This window comes from Anopheles merus, chromosome 2L, assembly GCF_017562075.2.
Source record: "Anopheles merus strain MAF chromosome 2L, AmerM5.1, whole genome shotgun sequence".
In the NCBI taxonomy this organism is placed as follows: Eukaryota; Metazoa; Arthropoda; class Insecta; order Diptera; family Culicidae; genus Anopheles; species Anopheles merus.
The window spans coordinates 23,386,666-23,406,287 of NC_054083.1; the positions used below are offsets into that span (position 1 = coordinate 23,386,666).

Sequence of the window (19,622 nt, forward strand, 5' to 3'; positions counted from 1 at the left end):
ATTCCTTTCTTATGCATGCTACGGAGCTGTTTTATTGAATAATTTTTGTTTACATTTTATTAATTCTATTTGATCGTACGAAACCAATATATTTTTCACAAACTTTGCATTTTTAATATTAATTTTGGTCAAATATTCAATGACTCTCCTCTACTGTGCACAAAAGTTTCTAGATCAGCAAACGTCAAGCTGCGACGTCAAAAAAAATGTCGCATCTAGAAATGGCAAGAAGAAGACATCGTTTGTCACTTTGAAATGAGCAACTTCCAAAAGAAAGTGAGTTTTATTTCGAAATATTTCCCATGTTCTCCCCTTTCCAGCGTGCCAAATATAGATTATTAGCGTTCACGAATACCTTCCCCACCTTCTTCCTGTGATGGAAAGTATGGCAGCGTCCCGAGTGGGCCACAATTTGCGGCCAAATGTTCGGCGTGTTTGGCAAGCTTCATGCGCTTGGTGGTTGCTCCGCTACCGAACGATGCATTTGACCGGGAACGTCAATATGTTTCGTATTCCGGGATTTGTGTACATTTTTGTTGTGGTTCAATGTTGCTGCCACCGTTTGGCGACGGGATTGCGCCCGCGAAGTGGTTGAGAAGCGAGTAACAGCTCCTCCCGAGATGGGCTGGCGGAGTACCCCGGGAGCACCCGTAATGGCTTGTTTATATCGATCCATCATGACGTTCGGGGTATCGCCCGGGAGCCGCATCGCAATAGTTTCCGCACCCAGCACCCGCTTCATACATCGGAATGTTACCTTTGGGCCACATTTTTTTACAACCAATCGCCTTTATTTTCATTGACAGGATGTAAGCGGTATGCCTTCATCATCAAGACCACGAGGAATGTCTGGGGCTGGATCGGGCGGATCTGGCCGACCAGCTGTTACGACGCCAATGTCCGAACGTCAGCAGATGGCATTGCTAATGCAAATGACTTCTGGCTCCAACGATGCAGGTACGGGTTTGCGAGCATGCTTCCAGAAGAATCTCTTCCCTAACTGTTGATTTCGTTCGTTTTAGAAATGAGTCCTGGGGGTGCCAGTAGCAGTTCGGCTCATTCGAGATCCTCCCGGGACAGGATTAACGAACGGGGCGAAACGGCACTCCACATAGCGTCCAAAAAGGGCGATCAGGATTCGGTGAAGAAACTGCTCGAGCAGGGAGCCAATCCGAATGTCACCGATTTTGCTGGTAAGTTTAAGCTAATACCCGAAAGCAGCCAGTTAGCGTTGTAGTTAGATGACGTAAGCTTAAAGTAAACGGCTGGAGAGTGTTTAAACTTTAAAACAAAGCCTTAGATATATCAACTCACTTTCTGTGCATCAATTGGACTCCGTTTTTTGTGCAACATGCCTCTACTTTCACACTAAAGTAGATATGTTGGCCTTGGACTGATAAATGTAAAGATTTGTAACTAGGGAATGCGTTGGATTTATCTGGAAAAGCATCCTTTGGTCAGTCTTGTGGTATACTCGTAAACTCGCACGACTTTACAGGATGTCCGTCATAGTATGAATCCTCAAATGGACCGTTCTCCCCATGTGTGAGTTACACCAATCAGTCACAGGTAGCCAAGAATAGAAATCCCGAAATCCTTATATTATCTGAGATCGCCTTTCTAGAAGGTTGTTGGATTTCCTTACACGTACAAAGCCATAATCATTTCTATTTTCACCTCTTTGAATGTTACTCAGAGATTTTCAATCCTTTGGACACTACCCATGTATGAGTCCCCATGAGTATATGTCCCCATGTCAGAGTATGTAGTCACAGATGTTATACATTTGCCTGCTCCTTGTATTCCTTTTTATACATTTTTGTAAAAACTTGTATCGTTTCAATTTCAAACATAGTTGATCAATATTTACGTGTAAGCAAGTTAGGGCTTTCTTCACGTATTGCCGTATTCAATTAAATTTGTTTGTTACGCAGTAGTCAAGACCATTTGTAGGGAAACAATAGACCACCTTGAAACGAGGGTTGAAGTTGTTAAAGGTAACTTCAGGCCTTTCAACCATGAGAGTAGGCAGACTGCCTGTATAATCCCGATACATCAATGTATAATCCTATGATAGAGGTGTATGTTGAGCTTCCAGGTATTAGAATTATATAGCATCAGTCACCCAAAACGTTTCGAATGTGCATTAGAAAGACTATGCAAACAAATAAGTAAATCGATAATATGTAACATCAATGAATTGTCAAAAATCTAATCAATTTCTACCATTCCACCTCCCTTGCTACAGGATGGACGCCACTGCACGAGGCCTGCAATCACGGCCACTACAACGTTGCCCTCGCCCTGGTTAAGGCGGGAGCGAACATTAATGCGACCGGCTTGGAAAATGATACGCCGCTCCACGATGCGGCCATTACCGGGCAGCTGAAGCTGGTAAAGATGCTCGTGGAGCGTGGTGCCGACCCATCGTTCAAAAATCAGAAAGGCAAAACACCATGTGACGTAGCGGCACCGGCTGTGTACAACTATCTGACGCAGGCAAGAGGTTAGTGACCTTTTTTAGTTTCGTAAAGTTTTTTCTTTTAAATGTAATTATATATTTTAAAATAATTTTTCAATAATTGCTACACTCTTAACTCGTAAGCGGTGTTGTTGGCGCAACACATTCAATTTACTTCCATCGTGACACCAACATTTTCCATCTCAAAAACAATCAAATCAGCATGAATAGTCTAAGGGATCTCCTTCCTTGCCTGTATCTACATTCTTCCCTCTGTTATTGTACACAGAAACCGTAACACAATAATTGCCCAATGGTGATTATCAATTACGCGCGGTCACCCCCATCCTGGGGAAAAAACTTTTACGAGCTTTGGCCACCCCACGCACGAACAGCGTCGAATGTTTTCAAAGCGCCATTAATTGGTTTAAGCCCGCACTCAATCCAGACGCCCGGGCGCGTTTTGCTTCTGCGATGCGCGCAATCTTCGCCGTGGCGCCCTCGGTGTGATTGTGTCCATTTTTAAATGGCATTTTTGGCGTCATCTGCCGCCAGGCACACACGGTCAACGAGCGTGTCAGCCCAACCAGACGAACGACATTTATGTTTGAATTATTGGACTTTATCCTTTCCTCGGGTGTTCGCATTTGAATCGATTCCCAGGACAAGGAATGTCTTTTTGTTGGTCGATTGTAATTGTATTTAATTTTATTTAAAAGATTTATTGGTCACGCTTCTCTACAACAACGACAGGAATATGGTTGTTTATGTAACATACATTTCTTCTCTACACCTATTAGTTATATCGACTCTTTTGGAGTGAATTGTTTTAATTTGTAATACTTAATATTGTACATAATCCTCTAAATGCTGTTTCTATTGCTCTTAGCCAAAGAATTAGCTCTATTTTTTAACACTCATTTCTACCCCGTCGCCCGAGCTCGGTAATTCTAATCGATAGAAAAATGATAGCACGTTCCCAAAAAACGTGATGCCCGTATCGTTACCAAAACTCATTAATATTAATCTTGGGCCGCCGCCACCCGTCTTTGACGTCTGGTGAGGAGGGATCTGTTTTATATTATTGCCGCTGTGGGTAGTAAAATAAATGATATCCCATACTCTCCCCTGCAAGGAGTTTTCTTTTCATCAGTTTATGTTGGAAGATGGAAGAAATATAGTTTGTTGATTTTTCCTTGTTTGTAAGAGACAAATAATTTTGTTTGAAATTATTCTTATACTACAATAAAAGCATAATTAAATTGTAAACACACATCTTCCACAGGTTAGGTATTCAGTGTCGAAGCTGGAAGGCTCACCTCTCCGTTATGCGGGAGCCACCAAAACAAATATTGTAGTTTGTAGCTGCTTTTTTCCGTGAGTCTCGTTCAATGGTTGCAAACAAATGTACAAATATTGACCATTTTGGTCAACAATTTGCGTTTTATCAGACTCAATCCTCTCCCAAACTGGGTGCGATATGCATGGAAGCGTACCGACCAGGCCTTTCAAAGTGTAGCCATGTACACACGGTACGTTACGTGACCTGACTAGATTAACCTAGTACTAGCCACACTTTATATAGAAAAATGGGTAGCCTCAGTAGCAGCAGCAGCACGTGTGAACAGCTTGTTGTTATTTACTGTAATATTTTTTCTCTGTTTTGCTCCACCCTGGCCCGTTTCAGGACGCGCAATACGCTGCCGACTGAGTGTGCTGTGTGCTGTCCTTGCCCCTAATGCTAACGTCTGTTCGATATAAATCAGACTTACGAAGCAGACCGCGCCTGTGTGAGACCGCGCGTTGCTAGAAGGGGGTTGCTACAGAACAAAATGTTCACACTCCAGACGATAATTAAGTCTAATTGAAATGATGCACGCACGATGCACACACACACGCGTACGCTTGACCAGTGGGAGTTCTCTAAACGCCTCGCCATCTCTATACAGTTCCCTGTTTTTTTCTTCCCACCAACCACCATGGCAGCGCAATCGTCACCGTGATCTTCAACATTCACTACGCTATGTAGCTTGTCCCACTTTTTCAGCATCATTTCAGTGATTTTCTATCTTCTTCATTTGCCCTCTCCTCCCAAACGCCATCACCCCAACACCGGCTTGCAAAACGCCCCGGTCGTCGTCGCCGTCGCAAGAAGGGGATGAATAATTTAAATGACTCAATGTAAAGGTTATCGGCAAAGATTAATGGGCGGCTCGGCCCGGTGCTGCGCTCCGTCAAAAAGAAGCGGGCGGAGATGGCAAGCTGAGAGGCTAGAATGGAGCAGAGCGCTCCCTGAAGCTGGGGTGCCTACCCAACAAAGGCGGCTGAGTGGCGGCTTCGCTAATTCTTTCCTCTTTGAGCCGAAAACATGCGGCCGCCGCCGCCGCCGCTTCCACACGGGTTTTGCTCCTGCGCTTTCCCTAATTATTCGCTGCCTGCCTGCCCCATGTGGTCAGTGGTTTGTTTTTTCCGGGTTTTTCTTTCTTCAAGTTCATGTTGAATTAAAGAGAAAGAGAGAGAGAGAGAGAGAGAGAGAGAGAGAGAGAGAGAGAGAGAGAGAGAGAGAGAGAGAGAGAGAGAGAGAGAGAGAGAGAGAGAGAGAGAGAGACAGAGAGCGACCTTTGTGGCCATGGATGATGCGTGCAATGCTCACTCCATTGCCGTTTGCCACTACCGCCAGGAGCCGCCGTCTCTAGGGAGATCGATTTCGTAGCTCACCATAGCGACCGTAGGACACAATCTGTGTGTGCGCTGTGCCCGTACTCTACACTGCTAATCAAATTAGTATCCCACACACACAGATGCGCTGGCATGAATTTGTTTGGCTGTGGCTCCCCTTTTTTGCATTTAAATCAATTCAAAGTTTATAAATAATTTAAATTCATTTCAAACTTTTCTTTTTCTGATTTTCCAAATTTCAAATTCACACCCAGTGAAAAACTCCTCCTCAACACACACACTCTACACACTGGGAAGCTTCAACAGCCTAATCTCCGTCTCCACCGAAAGCTCGTCTAACTAGGTTTCGTTCCAGTCTCTTCCTTCGCCTATTTTCCTTCCACTCGTCACCAGTTGTGAGGTTCCGAAGGGGGGGGGGGGGGGGGGGGGGCAAAACGCCATGAAGGGTGAAATGACGCGTCTGCTCACAATTTGCCGCCCCCGGGGGAAGGTTGATCACCTTCTACACATCGCTTGATCGTCGTGATCTCTTAGTCTCGAACTGAAGATGAACACATGCACACGCAAATGCACACAGAAACACACACACCCTTGTAGTAGGGACAAGCGTGAAGGGGCGGCGTATGGTGCGTGGTGCCCTCTCGTTGGGGATGAGATCTTCTCCATTCATTTCCCATTTGCTCACCGTGTGACTCATTGCCGTGTGTGTGTGTGTGTGTGTGTGTGTGTGTGTGTGTGTGTGCGTCTCTCTCTCTCTCTCTCTCTCTCTCTCTCTCTCTCGTCAGTGGCTGTCGTCGTCGTTTCTTTTTTTCAACGATCACGTTAGTATTCCTTCTCCTACAAGCTGAGGGTTCACTCTCTCCCACACACCCAAACGCAGTGGCCGTTTGGGCGCGCGCTCTTCCGCTCTCCGAGCGTGCTGCAATTTGCTGCACTGTGCACATTGCACTTTGGAGACTGTGAAATAGTAAACGTGTGTGTGTATGTGTGTGTGAGAGAGAAAGAGAAGGAGGGATAGTGCGCAGGTGAGAGCAACAAGGGACAAGGAAACCGGGGAAAGGAAGTTGCACGGAAGGCATTTTCTTTCTCGTTGCACTCTGTTGCCGCTGCATCTGCAAGGAAGCGTCAGCCAGATGTTGGACGTGCAAGCCTGGAACAAGAGAGGGGGGAGGGGAAAGGGAGAAGGAGGTGGGTGTGCATATCATTTGCATGCGGCAAATCGTGCATGAAGAAAATGTATTCCCGTCGTCTCCATCACAACGACGACGGTTCTCGGCTACTTCTCAATCCCCTCCCCCCCCATATTTCTTCTTCTACCTTTGCTCCATGTTTGTGGGATGAGGGAGGAATTGGAAGCCGAACTGCACTTGCCTCCCCCTGTCATTCCTGTCAACTCCCCCCCCCTCCCCCTCCCCGCGATCCGGGGTGCAAGTTTTAATCCATTTTTATTTTATCATTATATTTACATGTGCCGTTGACCTCCCCTCCCTTCCTTCTTCCTCTTTGCATGATAAACCCTCCCACCAGGCCCTTGGTATCTCACACCCTTGGGGGGAGGGGGGGGGGGGGGAGGGCAGCTGGTGGCGCGTGTGTGTGTGTGTCTGTGGGCTGTAGTAGTAAATCACAATACACCGTCGATAGGTTTTTTTGTAGTTCACTTTTATCGGTTTCCTCCCATGATTCCTTCCACCCTTTACCGCCGCCCTGAAGCAGAAGGTGTGTCTGTGCGGAACACAAATGTCGCCCCGTACGTGGACAGGTACCGGTGCGCCGGTACACATTCCAGTTTGCATGTAATAAATTTACGTCTTTTTTTGTTGCTCAGCTTTTGTTGGATACGGGCAGACTCTTTTCAAGGGCACTGCTCGCCGCTTTTAAGTAGCCTGTGGGACGCTAGGGAATTGCGGGGGCCGGGGGGATATGGGGTAGTAACTGGAGCACATTATTTTACATGAATTAAATTACGCCCCTGCTTCCCCTTTTTAGTCTTATGGTCGAAGTTAATGCGAGCGACTTTTAAAAATGCAATTTATGACATTGTACTGGCATCTTGTATGAGTTGTATGTATGCATACTTTAGTATTGAATGTTTTTTAAGCCCTCTATATCGCTGACGTCTTGTCAAAACATTATTGAACCATTCTGACGAATGAGTTCGGCCATTAGAAGCGTTTATCGCAATTTTGCGCCTAAATGTATGCAATTGTGTATGCTTAATATCGCTTTTAAATTAAAACAGGACTTGTGGAGACGCAAAAATACATTCGTAGACCTTTAATGTGTGTTAAATTGGTTTCTTTTATGAAAACTATTACGTTCAAAACAATATCATGTTATTTTGTAAAAATCCATTAAATATTTCGAAGTAATACTTCATCCCAAAACTGCAACAGCACTTCCCGAATACAGTAAAATACAGCATCAAACTACTCTTATTCCAGCAGCAACAATGTACGCACCAACACACCGACAGCTCGTATCGATTATGATGAACCTGAAATACTGCCGCCATGACGACTTGGTTTGGGTGACGGGCGGTTTCGGAAGCAGGCGAAGATAAATCGTGTATTTCCCTGCTAACCCACAGTCCTACGTTCGATGTCCCATCTGGTTAAATGTACGCTTCTACTACCGGGAAAAACTACCTCCCTTCTTCCCAGAAATGTGCGTGCCCACTGTCACAATGCGATTAGCATATCGCATGGAAACGACAACACACACACACCACACCGTTCGAGACCCGATCGGAAAACCGCACTTGTACACGGTTGTCGCTGTGTTCCGGCTTCTCGGCATGCTGGCAGCCCCGTTCCGTTTGTCAATCACCGCCGCGGAGAGGTGGAAAAGCGATGAGGTGGGGTGAAAAAAATGATGATCCATCACTTCCGTCCGCGGCTCGGCAGCATCAGAATCTCGTGCCGCACTCCTGTACAGGGTGGAATGGTGCTTTCCCGCTGAGTTTTCTTCCCCTACCAGCGTGAGAGAGCGAAAGATAGATAGAGTGGGGAGTCGGCCAGTCTGCTTCCTGTTGCTTTTGCGGCGGGGTTTTGTTCGGGGTGTGTTGTGATTATTTTTTCTCCTCTCCACTCGGTGGCCATTTTCACGATCCTTTTTCTAGGTGAGAGTGCAGAAGCAGGAGCGAGCGCGCCGCACATTGCTTGTGAGTCAGAGCGGGAGAGGATGCTAAATTTAGCTGGTAATCGCATAATTTTTCCGCCCAACCTTGGCGAAATAAATGTTCCTGTCCACCTCCTGCCCTCTGCCGTGCTGGCACCCGTCGGGTGGGGTGCATGCTTTCTTTGGAAGAGGATGTTGAGGGAGAGGAATGAATGTTGTGGTTCAAAGGAGTGGAGTGCAAGCATGAAGGTGCAAAACAGCTTTATTCTTTGCCTCATTAGCTGTGAGACATGTTTGGTTACGGTTGATGCGGTTTTTTTTTGTTTATTCTTGTTCGACAATCAAGTTCGGAGCAAAGTTTTCCCCTTTGGCTGTTTTATCACACCACAATGTTCGCGTAAATCGTTGCAGAAACGATTTATTCACTCCACTACAATTTGTTTTATCAATATAAAGACAGAGCAAATGGGTCTGCTCGCTCATACAGCAACAAAATAAAGTTAGTCATCCGTTCTGTTGCATCAAATTGGGGATCGTAATTTGGAGAGGGGTTTGCTTTGTTTTTCTTTTACTTATTCTCTCTGTACGGATAGATAGTGCGTTCTCTCTGTGCGAGCGACGTCTTCTCCCCTCGACTCCTTAGGGGAGTATATGGATGTCCGTCCAACGTTCGTCCGGTGCAATCCAATGGCGGAGGCGGCGCGGGTGCTAATCAAATCATTTAACAAACGGCTACAAGGCACCCATTCCGGAACGATGATGATGCGGGCCAATATTGTACCGGTGGGGATAGGGGGTAGTAGATGCCCGAAGGGAAAGACACTCACGCACTCGCTGCTTCTTTCTCGCCTGTTGGTGGTGGTGAATAATGGTCTGTGTTTGGTGGCGATGAAAATGAACCTGGGTGAAGCATAAATGAACTGGAACGGGATGTATATGGGAGAACAAATGGATGTGTGAAAAGAACAAGTGAAATCGTTCACAATGAAGGGGCAGATGAGTGATTGAAGTACGCTAGAATCATATTTGTAAAGTATTTTTATCGTTTTTATTGATTTATATGGATAAGTATCAAAGCAGTATCCCATTTTTGATCGTTGTTTGACCTTATTGTTCGATTGGACAAGTTTGCACAACTGTTTGGTAATTCTCAGGACAAAGCGCCTAAATGTATGCAATCACGTGGCATCTTTGAGTCTTTAACCAATTCTGTCCAGGCTAAAAAGCTCATATCTGATTAGCATCTTGTATTCATTGGTTCTTAATGCAAAATGTTACTTGTTTGAGGTTACTAGGACACATGTACCAATAGTTGTGCAATTTATAGTGATACGGATATGTTTTCATTGAATTAAATCGTCAAGAAAATTGCTATTTTTATAATATTTCATCTTAGTGCAATTGAACTTTGTTTTATCTTCCCAAATGTAACCTTTTCGATCTTTAAGCACTACAAAATTTCAAATGTTAAGCACCGTTGAATTTATAATGGTGACTTGACTCCTATAGTGGCCCTTATTGTAAAAATTTAAAACCTGATTTGATTTTTTTTGTAACCGCACGGCTACAAACATATTTTTTCACATGTGGTGAAATATACAGCGAAATGAACTATTCTGACAGGTGAAATATCTAACAGATTCTGCTAAAGGGTTGGGAGAGACACAACATCCGCTTTCGAAATTCACTTATAAATAATATCTTCTTGAGCAGAACATTCACTAATTGAAAGAAATTATGAACTGTTGGCTCAAAATTGACGAAGTACTGGATATTGAAGTTATTCAATGGATTTAGTTACGGATTTAGTGCACGTTATTTGTTTACATTGCACATTAGCTGGTTGCTGTGAGGCTTTATCCGTCAGATATTTCGCCTGTCAAATACTTCATTTCGCTGTATATTTCACTTCATGTAGCCTCGCGGTAAGGGACGATAAAACTAATTAACTAATAGGGCTGCAAGTGTGTTTTGACGGTGTTTTTTTAATTAAGAATACCAGGATTGTTTGTGCAATGTCCAAATTATATATAATTTAATTGTCATAAATGTATGATTGCGATTTATTGAAATATTGAATTTAGAACTTCATAACAAGTGCAGTTTGAAATTAGACATGTATGAACTTAAAACGTCCATTGTCACTCATCCAGATATGTGACTTTAGACATTTTTTACGATAAACTATCAATATGAAGTCACTTAATAAGACTTATATTAGTGAAAACAATACAAAAAAACATCCTGATGAGTCTAACAGAATAGATTTTTTTAGCTGATGTTTAGCATAACACGACTATGCAGCATTGATATTTTCTGTAAATACAGAACGGCACTGTTATATACATTTTCAAACAAAAAAAATATGATTCGACACTAGGAAAAAATACCATCATTTTTTTTTAATTTTTGCTTAAAAATGTTTAGTACGCTATAACCCATATTGGTAATTTTCTCTAACTAATTTTGATAGTTTCTGTATTATAAATTGAAATGAAATCGTTTTACTGAATACTTAACAGAAAAACTCATAATAGTAGCTTATCTTAAAAATGCCTCAACTTTTCGTTAATTTTGTTTTCAATCTATTCAATCGTTTGATCAGTACTCACTTAAAGCCTCAAATCAGATCCACTCCACCCATACGATGGCGGTTTTCAATTGCACAGTACAAGACCAACGCCTCACCGTGAGATGTTCACTCACCACAAGCGAATGAACACACGCGCGTGAATTGTTTCGATTCGTCCAACGCCGCCGCGGCACCGTTCATCTCTCAGCGCCGTGTCGTGGGCATGGGTCCGCATGACCGCGGCCTTTTAAACACGGTTACCCCGTTGCACGGCATTCATTCGGCGACTGTACGTGCATCGGTACGCAACCCGCAGCAGCAGCAGCAGCAGCAAAACCCCACAGAACGCAGGGGCATACAACGCGCACGCAACACCACGGGCTCTCCGGGTGCCAAACGCGGGACGGAAGAGAAAAAAAGTAACGTTTCGCGTCCGTCGTCGTCGTCGTCGCTTCTGCTTTCTCGCGCTTCGCCGTCGGCTGCCTTTGGCCCTGCCAGCCGGTCCAGCCGGTATCTGTGTGTGTGTGTGTTTGTGTATGTGTGTGCACGATCTGGCATCCCACAGCTCTCCCATCTCTTGCACTGTGCGTGTGTCCACCGGCCGCCCCCGGACGGCTACGTCCCTTTGCCGCCATACGCGCGCTCTTCCCACCGGTCTCGGTAGGTCGCTCGGCTGTTCTCGGCGAGCCCTCCAGGGTTCCCCCGCCCGCGCGCTCTCCTTGTGCATGTGTGCCACGGTCTCCGGAGGCCGGTCGCTCTCGGTCTCTCTCTCTCTTTCTTCCTATCTATCGCTTTCGTTCGCTCTCGGTGCGCGCGTCCATCCGTCGTGTAGTAGTAGTTCCGCTGTTGTTTTGCCTGTTGGCCCGTTTTCCGTTTCACTTCCGGGGGCCGCCGCACACCAGATTCAATTTCATTGCTGTGCCTGTCCGTCGTCGTCGTCGTCGTCGACTGCTTCCGTTATTTCATTTCGTGTGTATGCGTGTGTGTGTGTGTGTTTGATGTTTTTTTGTTCATGTTGCTTCTGCGAGATATGTTGCTGATATCCATCCAGCAGCACCAAAATCATCATCATCACAGCATTCAACAACCGTGAGCCAAAGGGTTAACAATAAAAAAGGATGCGTTTCGCCGTTGTTTCGCGCACTTCCGATCGTAAGATCTGTCGCACTTCCGGTGTGTCTGTTTGAGTGTGTGATCATGTGTTGTTGTAATACAAGAAGAATATCACAGGGCCTTGATTGTTACTATCGGCCCCCGGATTGTGTTGTGAATTTATGTTGGAATGCGAATGTTGTTGGTGTTATGGCTCTAGTGTTACCGAACACAAAAACACGGCTGCGAAAATGTGTGTGTGTGTGTGTGTGTTTCCGTCTTTTGAGCGCAAGTGATTTTTGTAGTTGTTGTTCCTTCTTCAATTTGTTCTTATCCCGCTCTATTATGTGTAACATCGCTTTATTGTGTGTGCCTTTCATTGTGGTGTGTAGGTCCCTCTCGACTCGTTAGATACTTGGCTTGCTCTGCTTGTTCTGTTTTTTAAATCTCTCTCTGTCTCTCTCGCGTTGGCCATCAACCAACAATAGCAACAGTCTTCTTTAATGATGAAAACCATCCCATCCCACCCGGGATAGAGAGAGAGAGAGAGAGTGGGAGAGAGGCAGGGTTTTACGATGGGGCCCATCTTTTGTGGGGCAATCGTGTCGTGTCAAGGAGAGAGACGAAGGGGGACGACCGGGAGGGGAATGGGTTCGTTCATTCAACCTAAAAGGAAGAACCACAACAGAACGGATAAAGTGTGTTGCGTACGGGTGTCCGGGGGTGGCATTACTCCCCGAACGGGGGATGACGCTTTTGCTATGCTCCATCTTCTTCTTCTTAAGCGTTGAGTTATCTTTGCTGCCCTGCTCTTTAGTGCATTGTTTCAGGGGTTTTTTGTGTGTATGGGCTGCCGATCAATGAAAAAGGCAACGCTGCATTTGAGGGGGGAACAGCAGCGATGGTGTAAGGCTTGAAGAGAGGCTGCCGCTCTTTATGACCGTCTCAATAATGGGAAACGTTTCCAAGCGAAGCCATATATCAATCCCTACGTTTAATTGTGCAAACAATGCAACGTTTTGTTTGATTTTTAATATTAAACTAAAAGTGTTTTTCTATTTTTTGACAAATTTTTGAACATTTTTTGAAAGTTTATATATTTCTGTTCCTTTTTGCATGCAAGAAATCCAGTTGTGGTCAGTTTGGTTTGATACGCCGTTGGATGTATGCTCCGTTGCCATTCCCAAACCCTGACCGTCACCGAATGCCGATGTAATATATTATTCACTTCTCGTGTGGTTGGTTGGTCAATGTCGTTACGACACGACGAGGTTTTTGCCGCCGTAAAAAAATATGCTTGCATCTTGTTGTGTGCGAGCATCATATCACGATGATGAGCCAATGTAGTAGAGAGAAAGAGAGAGAGAGATAGAGCTGAGGATAAGGTAGATTGGGGGGATTTTGCAATTCGCGAATTATAATGGTTGGTGTGTGGTGTGTGTCGTCGTCCCGTCGCCGGCGAGATGGTGCAGGCAAGCAGAAGAGAAGCTGCCACCGCGCGCTGTTGTAATAATTCATCCCTGGGTGCGCTCTTTTTGACGGATTTTTCAGGCTTTTTTGCTTGACTTGCGGGAGGACAGAAGATGAGCAGAACGTATGAACGTATGTGAAAATTCAAAGGTAAAAGTTTTTTTTTTATAATCGCAAAGAGATTTCCGTACTTGTCCCGTCGCGTAAGCGCCGGTGCGTCTACGCGTCGAACCATTGGTTCATCTGTTTTACCGTCCATTACAATCAGGTATATATTCTTTTCGTCATGCCTTTCTCACTTGCGATTGGCAAAAACACATATTAATTGACAACTGATTTTATCAAAACCACATTGATTTTGAACTTGACTGCTCTTTTATTTGGATTCTCATATCCCTGTTGTTGTTGTTGTTGTTGCTGCTACGTTTTCATCCCCCAACGGTCCTACTTAATCACTCTCTAATGAGTGTTCACTACATCCTCTATCTTGCACCGATATTGGGAAGAAGAATAAGAAGTTGATATAGAAAACGAGAGAGATAGAGAGAGCGAGAAAGAGAGAAAAAGGCAGAATCGAGAGCATTTGGATATCATTTGGCGTTGTCAAAGTCCCATACAAACGATCGGGAATAGTATACAGTGTGGTAACTACCACTACACTAAAGGGTGTTGTTTCTATCACCACTACCACTATTATTCGCCTACACCAACACAACTTCGTAGGGAGTGCTTGCAAGATCCGATATACCGCCTCAACAGGCACAGCTGACGGAGTGAGAGAGAGAGAGGTAGAGAGTAACAATCCAAGCAGAAGTACGTCTGGAGAGTTTGGTGTAGGTTAGTAGTGCATACCGTCCTCGTGAACAGGGTGCTAAGTAGTAGTGTTGGTGTTAGTATTGATGGTGTTAGTAAGTATTGCATGGTAGCGATCACGCGTGCGACCGGAACCGGGTGGAGGAGAAAGTGTATTTGTGCAACGCGCTATCACCATCGTGTGGTGCCCGTGGTGTGTTGGTGGCTTGCTCTCTACTTGAGCCCACTCTCCGATTGTGATAAATTCTGGCACTGGGCAGTGTGGTTGTATTTGTACATATTTGCTCTGTGTTTGCCGAATGGGTTTATCGATATATGGAATAAGTATTTACGACGGAGAAATGCTGATAAGAACGTGCCAAGGGATTTAATAATACTCCCTCCGTATGAAACCGTTTTCCAACGAATACGAACACGCAGTCGTGTTAGGGTCACATTCACCCCTATATTTCAAGTGCTAAATATGACACCTAAAAGCCCTCACCCCACCCCGAGGGCGAGATGAATTGTTAACCCGGTCGGTTTTATGTCATCCCCTAAAATTTAATTCATCCGTGCGTGAGTGCGTGCGTTCGTTCGTTCCCAACACCTACAACCAGGCAGCTCTAAACATGCTCGTTGCACATTTGTGGCTACGTGTGTGTGTGTGTGTGTGTGTGTGTGTGTGTGTGTGTGTGTGTGAGTGTTTGGTGTTTTTTTTTGGGGCAGACGGTGAGTCAGTACGACCGTGGTGTGAACGAGCGAGCGAATGGTTTTTGTTTGCACGCACTCTCGCTCTGGCCAATGCCACAAACTGCATTACCCTTGACACGTACCGTAAAGAAAAAAGCGTCATCCCTCTCCCTCACCCTCCCTAAATCGGTTCTCCATCCCCATTCTACCTTTCTCACCACATCAATTCATTCATTTTGCACGCTCACTGGCCGTGCCTGTAAGCTGTAGCGATAGTACTCGTTCTCACGCTCTCTCACGCTTTCGTTCGCTGCGTAAACAGGAGCGGAAACAAAGCGGTGCGTTTGACGCTGTTTTTTTAAATATTGTTTCGTTTTTGCTTTTTGTGCGAACACAACCTAATGTCTGTGTGAGAGTGTGTGCTTTCTGCTTTGTATCGTGTACCTTTCTCTCGGAGTATTCACAGACGACGACGATGAATGGGCGATTAAGAAGAAGAGCTAGAATTGGTCGTTTTTTGTGTATCTGGATTGAATACTGAATTTCATATCAGTTTTATCCATTTTTGTATGGACAATGGTGTCAAAAAAGTGTATAAAAATGAGTCCATTTTATAACCACCAAAGAAGAGGCGAACGGTAAATGAACATTATCACCGTGAGCCACAGAAACTGCACGGTGAGATACGTTAGGTTCACCGATAACGATCAAGGACTCGTTCGTCTCATTTTCGGTTCACTCAGTTGAGGGAGGCGTTTGAAGGATGGTGTAGTGAACAGCAGCGCAGAATTCGTGATGTATGTAGCGTAATTAAACAAATGGACAAGAAACAAGAGAGAGTGTATTATTGGCACGAAAATTGTGTCAAGTTTGAGTTCATTTGAAATTTTCCGGTATAAAATGAAATTGAGTATGGAGTGATAGCTTTTTGGTGTATCACAACACTTTTTTTTTAATTTTCATAAACTTTATAGTTAGGAGTTACTGTTGTAAAATATAAACATATAAATAGTTCGTTCGAAATTGCAACTGATGATACCCCTGTTATGCCTAATTGAATTTAATGGAAATCGTCGTTGAACCGGAGTAATGTTTGCTGATCTTGTTTATTTCATCTCACAACCTTTGAAAAGCCAATTTGGTGCCGCTAATAGCTTCTTTGAGTTTGAGGCGGAACCGAGAAGAAAAGAAAAGCAAAAAAGTCGCCCAGATTAGGCTAATTAATCATTGTCACCCGGCTTATCATCTTCAATAGATGACACGAGCCTGATGACACCCGTCTCGTGATGACACTTTTAGTGTCACTTCTTTTTTCTGGGCTCCGGGCTAATACACATCTGGCGAAGTAAGCGATGCAAACAAGAAATGGGGACGAATCGTAATGCTTTAGTCCAGCAGTTTGTCATGGGAAGTGCAAGAGGAGAGCGAGGTGGATGCGGCGGTGCTGAGAGTGAATCCCACAATGAAGCAGTTCATCCAGGTCAAACGATGGTGGATACCAACTGTTCATGCACTCGTTTGGTTTAATTTGGTCGTTTTTGTGGATTTATTTATTGACGAACGTTTTTTTTTTTTGCAATTGTTGATGAAATGAGCAGTATGTAGTTAAAATGCTGCACTTAAATGATTCCCTTTGTTTAGAATCGTTTGAAAATGCTTCCTGAACGTCCATTCGTATGCAATTCGTAAGAAGCATTGACCTCCAATGTACTTGAAATGCTGCTTGAAATTACTATTTAATTAAAATTACCCAACTACTTCGTCGTTACTGTAACTGACACCAGTCGTGTGTATTATTTGCACACGAACCGCCGTTCCATTCCTTGCAAACAGCAAAACCTTTCGAACAAAACAAACGAACCCAGGAAAAGAGGAAACCTTATACCGTTCTTGCTGCATACAACTACAACAAAAAGGTAGTGAGAAAAAGGTCCAAAGGTTTCGGCACTGTGTGTAACCCCGTATAATCCCTCGAAAATGAAACCTCCCTCCTCTGCCAATGCTTCATCTTGCGATGCCCCACAGTGGAAGTGTGTTAAAATTTGACGTACTTGTCTTTATCGTCGATGGATTCGTTCAATGATCCATTCCCGCCGAGAGCAACACATCAAAACACTGTTACACACATGTTGTTAACATGTGTTTGTGTCTGTTGTTGTTGTTGTTGTTTGTTTGCTGTTGCTTCGAAAGAGTGTTCCTTTTATATACAGAGTCTGCCCCGAGTCGGTATGTTCTTTCTCGAGCATAACCTGCACATCGAAGCTGCACCAGCTGAACAAATAGGAGCAGCTTGAAGGTACTGGTTTCCTTTGTAGGGCTGTTTTTGGACTAAAGAAAGAACTTGAAACCGAGCATGTTTTATTGTTTTTGTTTTGTTAGGAGGTTTTTACCTTTTAAGAAGTAGGATCAAACGAATGATCAGGAAATCAGAGATCTTAAAATATAGGGCTTTGAAGTCTTTGTCTTCATCGTGGTCGTATTAACGATAGATAGTCAGTTGTAGGAATGCTTGCTAGAAATCATCACTTATTATTGAATTAGTAATTAAAATAATCTAACTATATCCGTTCCCTTTAGGCTGAAGCGTCATCGGCTTTGGAGGAAAATCTGTTGCGTTCATACCTCAAACAAAGGTCCTACCTTCTTTACATGCAATTCCTTCCGTTCCTGGCCATTTTCCCTTTTTTACAGAAGGACTATTATATGCTGCGCAAAATATTGCAAAACTGTTCCGATCCGTTGTCTTCTCTGTGTTTTTGCTTACCACCTTTGGAAAGAACTTTGCGGCTGTCCTTTTTTTCTGTGGATTGTGGTGAAAATTCTTCCAACAGTATGCAACTCACGTTCACCGTTGCATCAACGGTGTGCGGTGTGTGTGTGTGTGCAATACAGTCTTGCCTCTCCACAACGACCCCAAATAAACCAAGGGTGGAAAACGGGTATTTTCAGCACACCCCATCCACAAGAACTCTGTGAGGGGGGGGGGGGTGTGGATAGGGTGGTGCAGAGGTCCCTCCGCACCACCGTTCGTTTGAATTTGTTTATTTCAATTCAATTACCGCGCAACGGAATTAATGTGTTTCCGATGGGTGCGAAAACTGTTCCCGCGCGAGGACAGCAGGGAAAGTGCAGCTCACACTTTTCTCGCTCCCTTTTGTTCCGCGGCGGTGGCGGTTTTCTGCTGCCAGTAGTGGGGTTGGGCAAGATGCTTTCCCAGTTGCAGTGCAGAACGTGCTTCTTGCTATCGGATTTTCATCGAGCGCGTGGTGTGTGTGTGTGTGTTGTTATCTCGCCCGCGATCTTTGCACGACCAAATGGCGCACAGTGTAGCAGCGTGCGTTGGGTGCATTTTTGCTTGCCTGTCTGTGCTTGCACAATTTCTGAGACAGGGTGACGCGGACTTATCGTTCGTCGTTGGTTGCGCTTCGTTGTGTCGAAGTCTAGATTGGGGGTTATTTTTTGTTATCTTCTTTTGTTGCTGTTTATTCACCAGTCTTCTAGAAGTGGAGCTTAGTGCCCGTGGTGGTTGGTGCGTGATGGTTGTGATATTCTGTCTCGCTCTCTCGCTATCCTTCTCCTTCACTAATGCATAGTGCACGATGTAGACTCACACACCCAGGAAGTTTATTTGTTTGCGTTTGTTTATCTGTTTATTTTTGTCCCGAACGAATAATGTTTACGCTCTTCTGGGCTGGAACACAATCGGAAGATATCGCCCGGCTTTAGCCATATGATGGTGGTGGTGGTGGTGGTTAGGGTGCAAATGCATTTAAGGGAGTTTTATGTTACAGAGAAACTGATGATCGTCACGAATTAACGCTTCATTTCTTGAAAGAGAGCACAATGAAAAGAGATTTAATGTGTGCCTTTGTGCTATGACTGTGCTTATGATGCACACACACACCGAGCAGGAACAAGAACACATGCATTAAGCTTACTAAAAGTGGGAATATCGCCACCTAAGTGTATTGATGGGGTTTAGGCTTTCCTTCACTTCATCGATCGATGCTTTTCGTGTTGGATCTTCCCATTTGCAGTAAGCCCGCAGCGGCTAAGTCGCTTATTTATTTGTGCAAACGATGATGATAACCAGCAGCCGCACCGAAGCGCCGTCCCATTCAGAAGTGTGTGCCTTCATTTTGCTTCTTTTTTTTCAGCTGTGCTCCCAAGGGGTTTGCGGACGAGAAATGCAAATTGTTCCCCCTGGTGCGGAGCGGACGACAATCGGCAGCACACGCGCGTACACATCTGCATTCCGGTCCCCCTCACCAGACAGTGCATCCGATTGCATTCGACTGCATGAGAGGGGCAGAGCTTCGGTCGGTCGAGCGTTGTTTTACATAATCTTGACTAATTGATAGTGATAGAGTGGCATGTTTATTGCCGATCGCCCATCAAATAGCTGCAGATTCTCGTGTGCGCGTGTTCGGTCAAGCTTGATGATATAGGTGTTGTGTGTGTTAGGGTGCGCACCCAGGTGTCGAGAGAGTCGAGATGTATCGGTACTTTGTCTGACAGCAGGGGCTATTTCTGTTGGCAAATCTTGTTGTTGACGCAGCATGGAGGATAGAAAGTGCTAGAAATAATCAGTAATATAGTTTCAAAAGTTATCATTCTTTTCTTTTTTGATACCTTGTATGAAGTTCTATTGATTCAAATAAAAGATGTGCAGCAGCAGAATGTACACATTATAGTTTTTTTTGTAGCACGAGCTGTATTGTGTAACTCGCTTCAAACGAGATTTGA

General features: G+C 44.5%; 1 protein-coding gene across 6 annotated transcripts in view; it reads left to right on the top strand.

Annotated features, from left to right (window-relative positions):
* Positions 1–190: 190 nt before the first annotated feature.
* Positions 191–19,622, top strand: part of LOC121594190 (ankyrin repeat domain-containing protein 11) — a 38,328-nt gene continuing 18,896 nt past the window's right edge. The window contains exons 1-4 of one of the 6 annotated variants that reach the window (XM_041917226.1): positions 191–276; positions 807–957; positions 1,023–1,193; positions 2,249–2,506. In XM_041917226.1, coding sequence (XP_041773160.1) covers positions 256–276; positions 807–957; positions 1,023–1,193; positions 2,249–2,506 — 601 coding nt within the window. In that variant the 5' untranslated portion in view covers positions 191–255. Of the gene's footprint in view, positions 277–450; positions 651–806; positions 958–1,022; positions 1,194–2,248; positions 2,507–11,037; positions 11,249–11,366; positions 11,490–19,622 lie in introns of those variants that run through there. The other 5 variants (XM_041917227.1, XM_041917224.1, XM_041917228.1 and 2 more) reach the window with 5 other exon arrangements.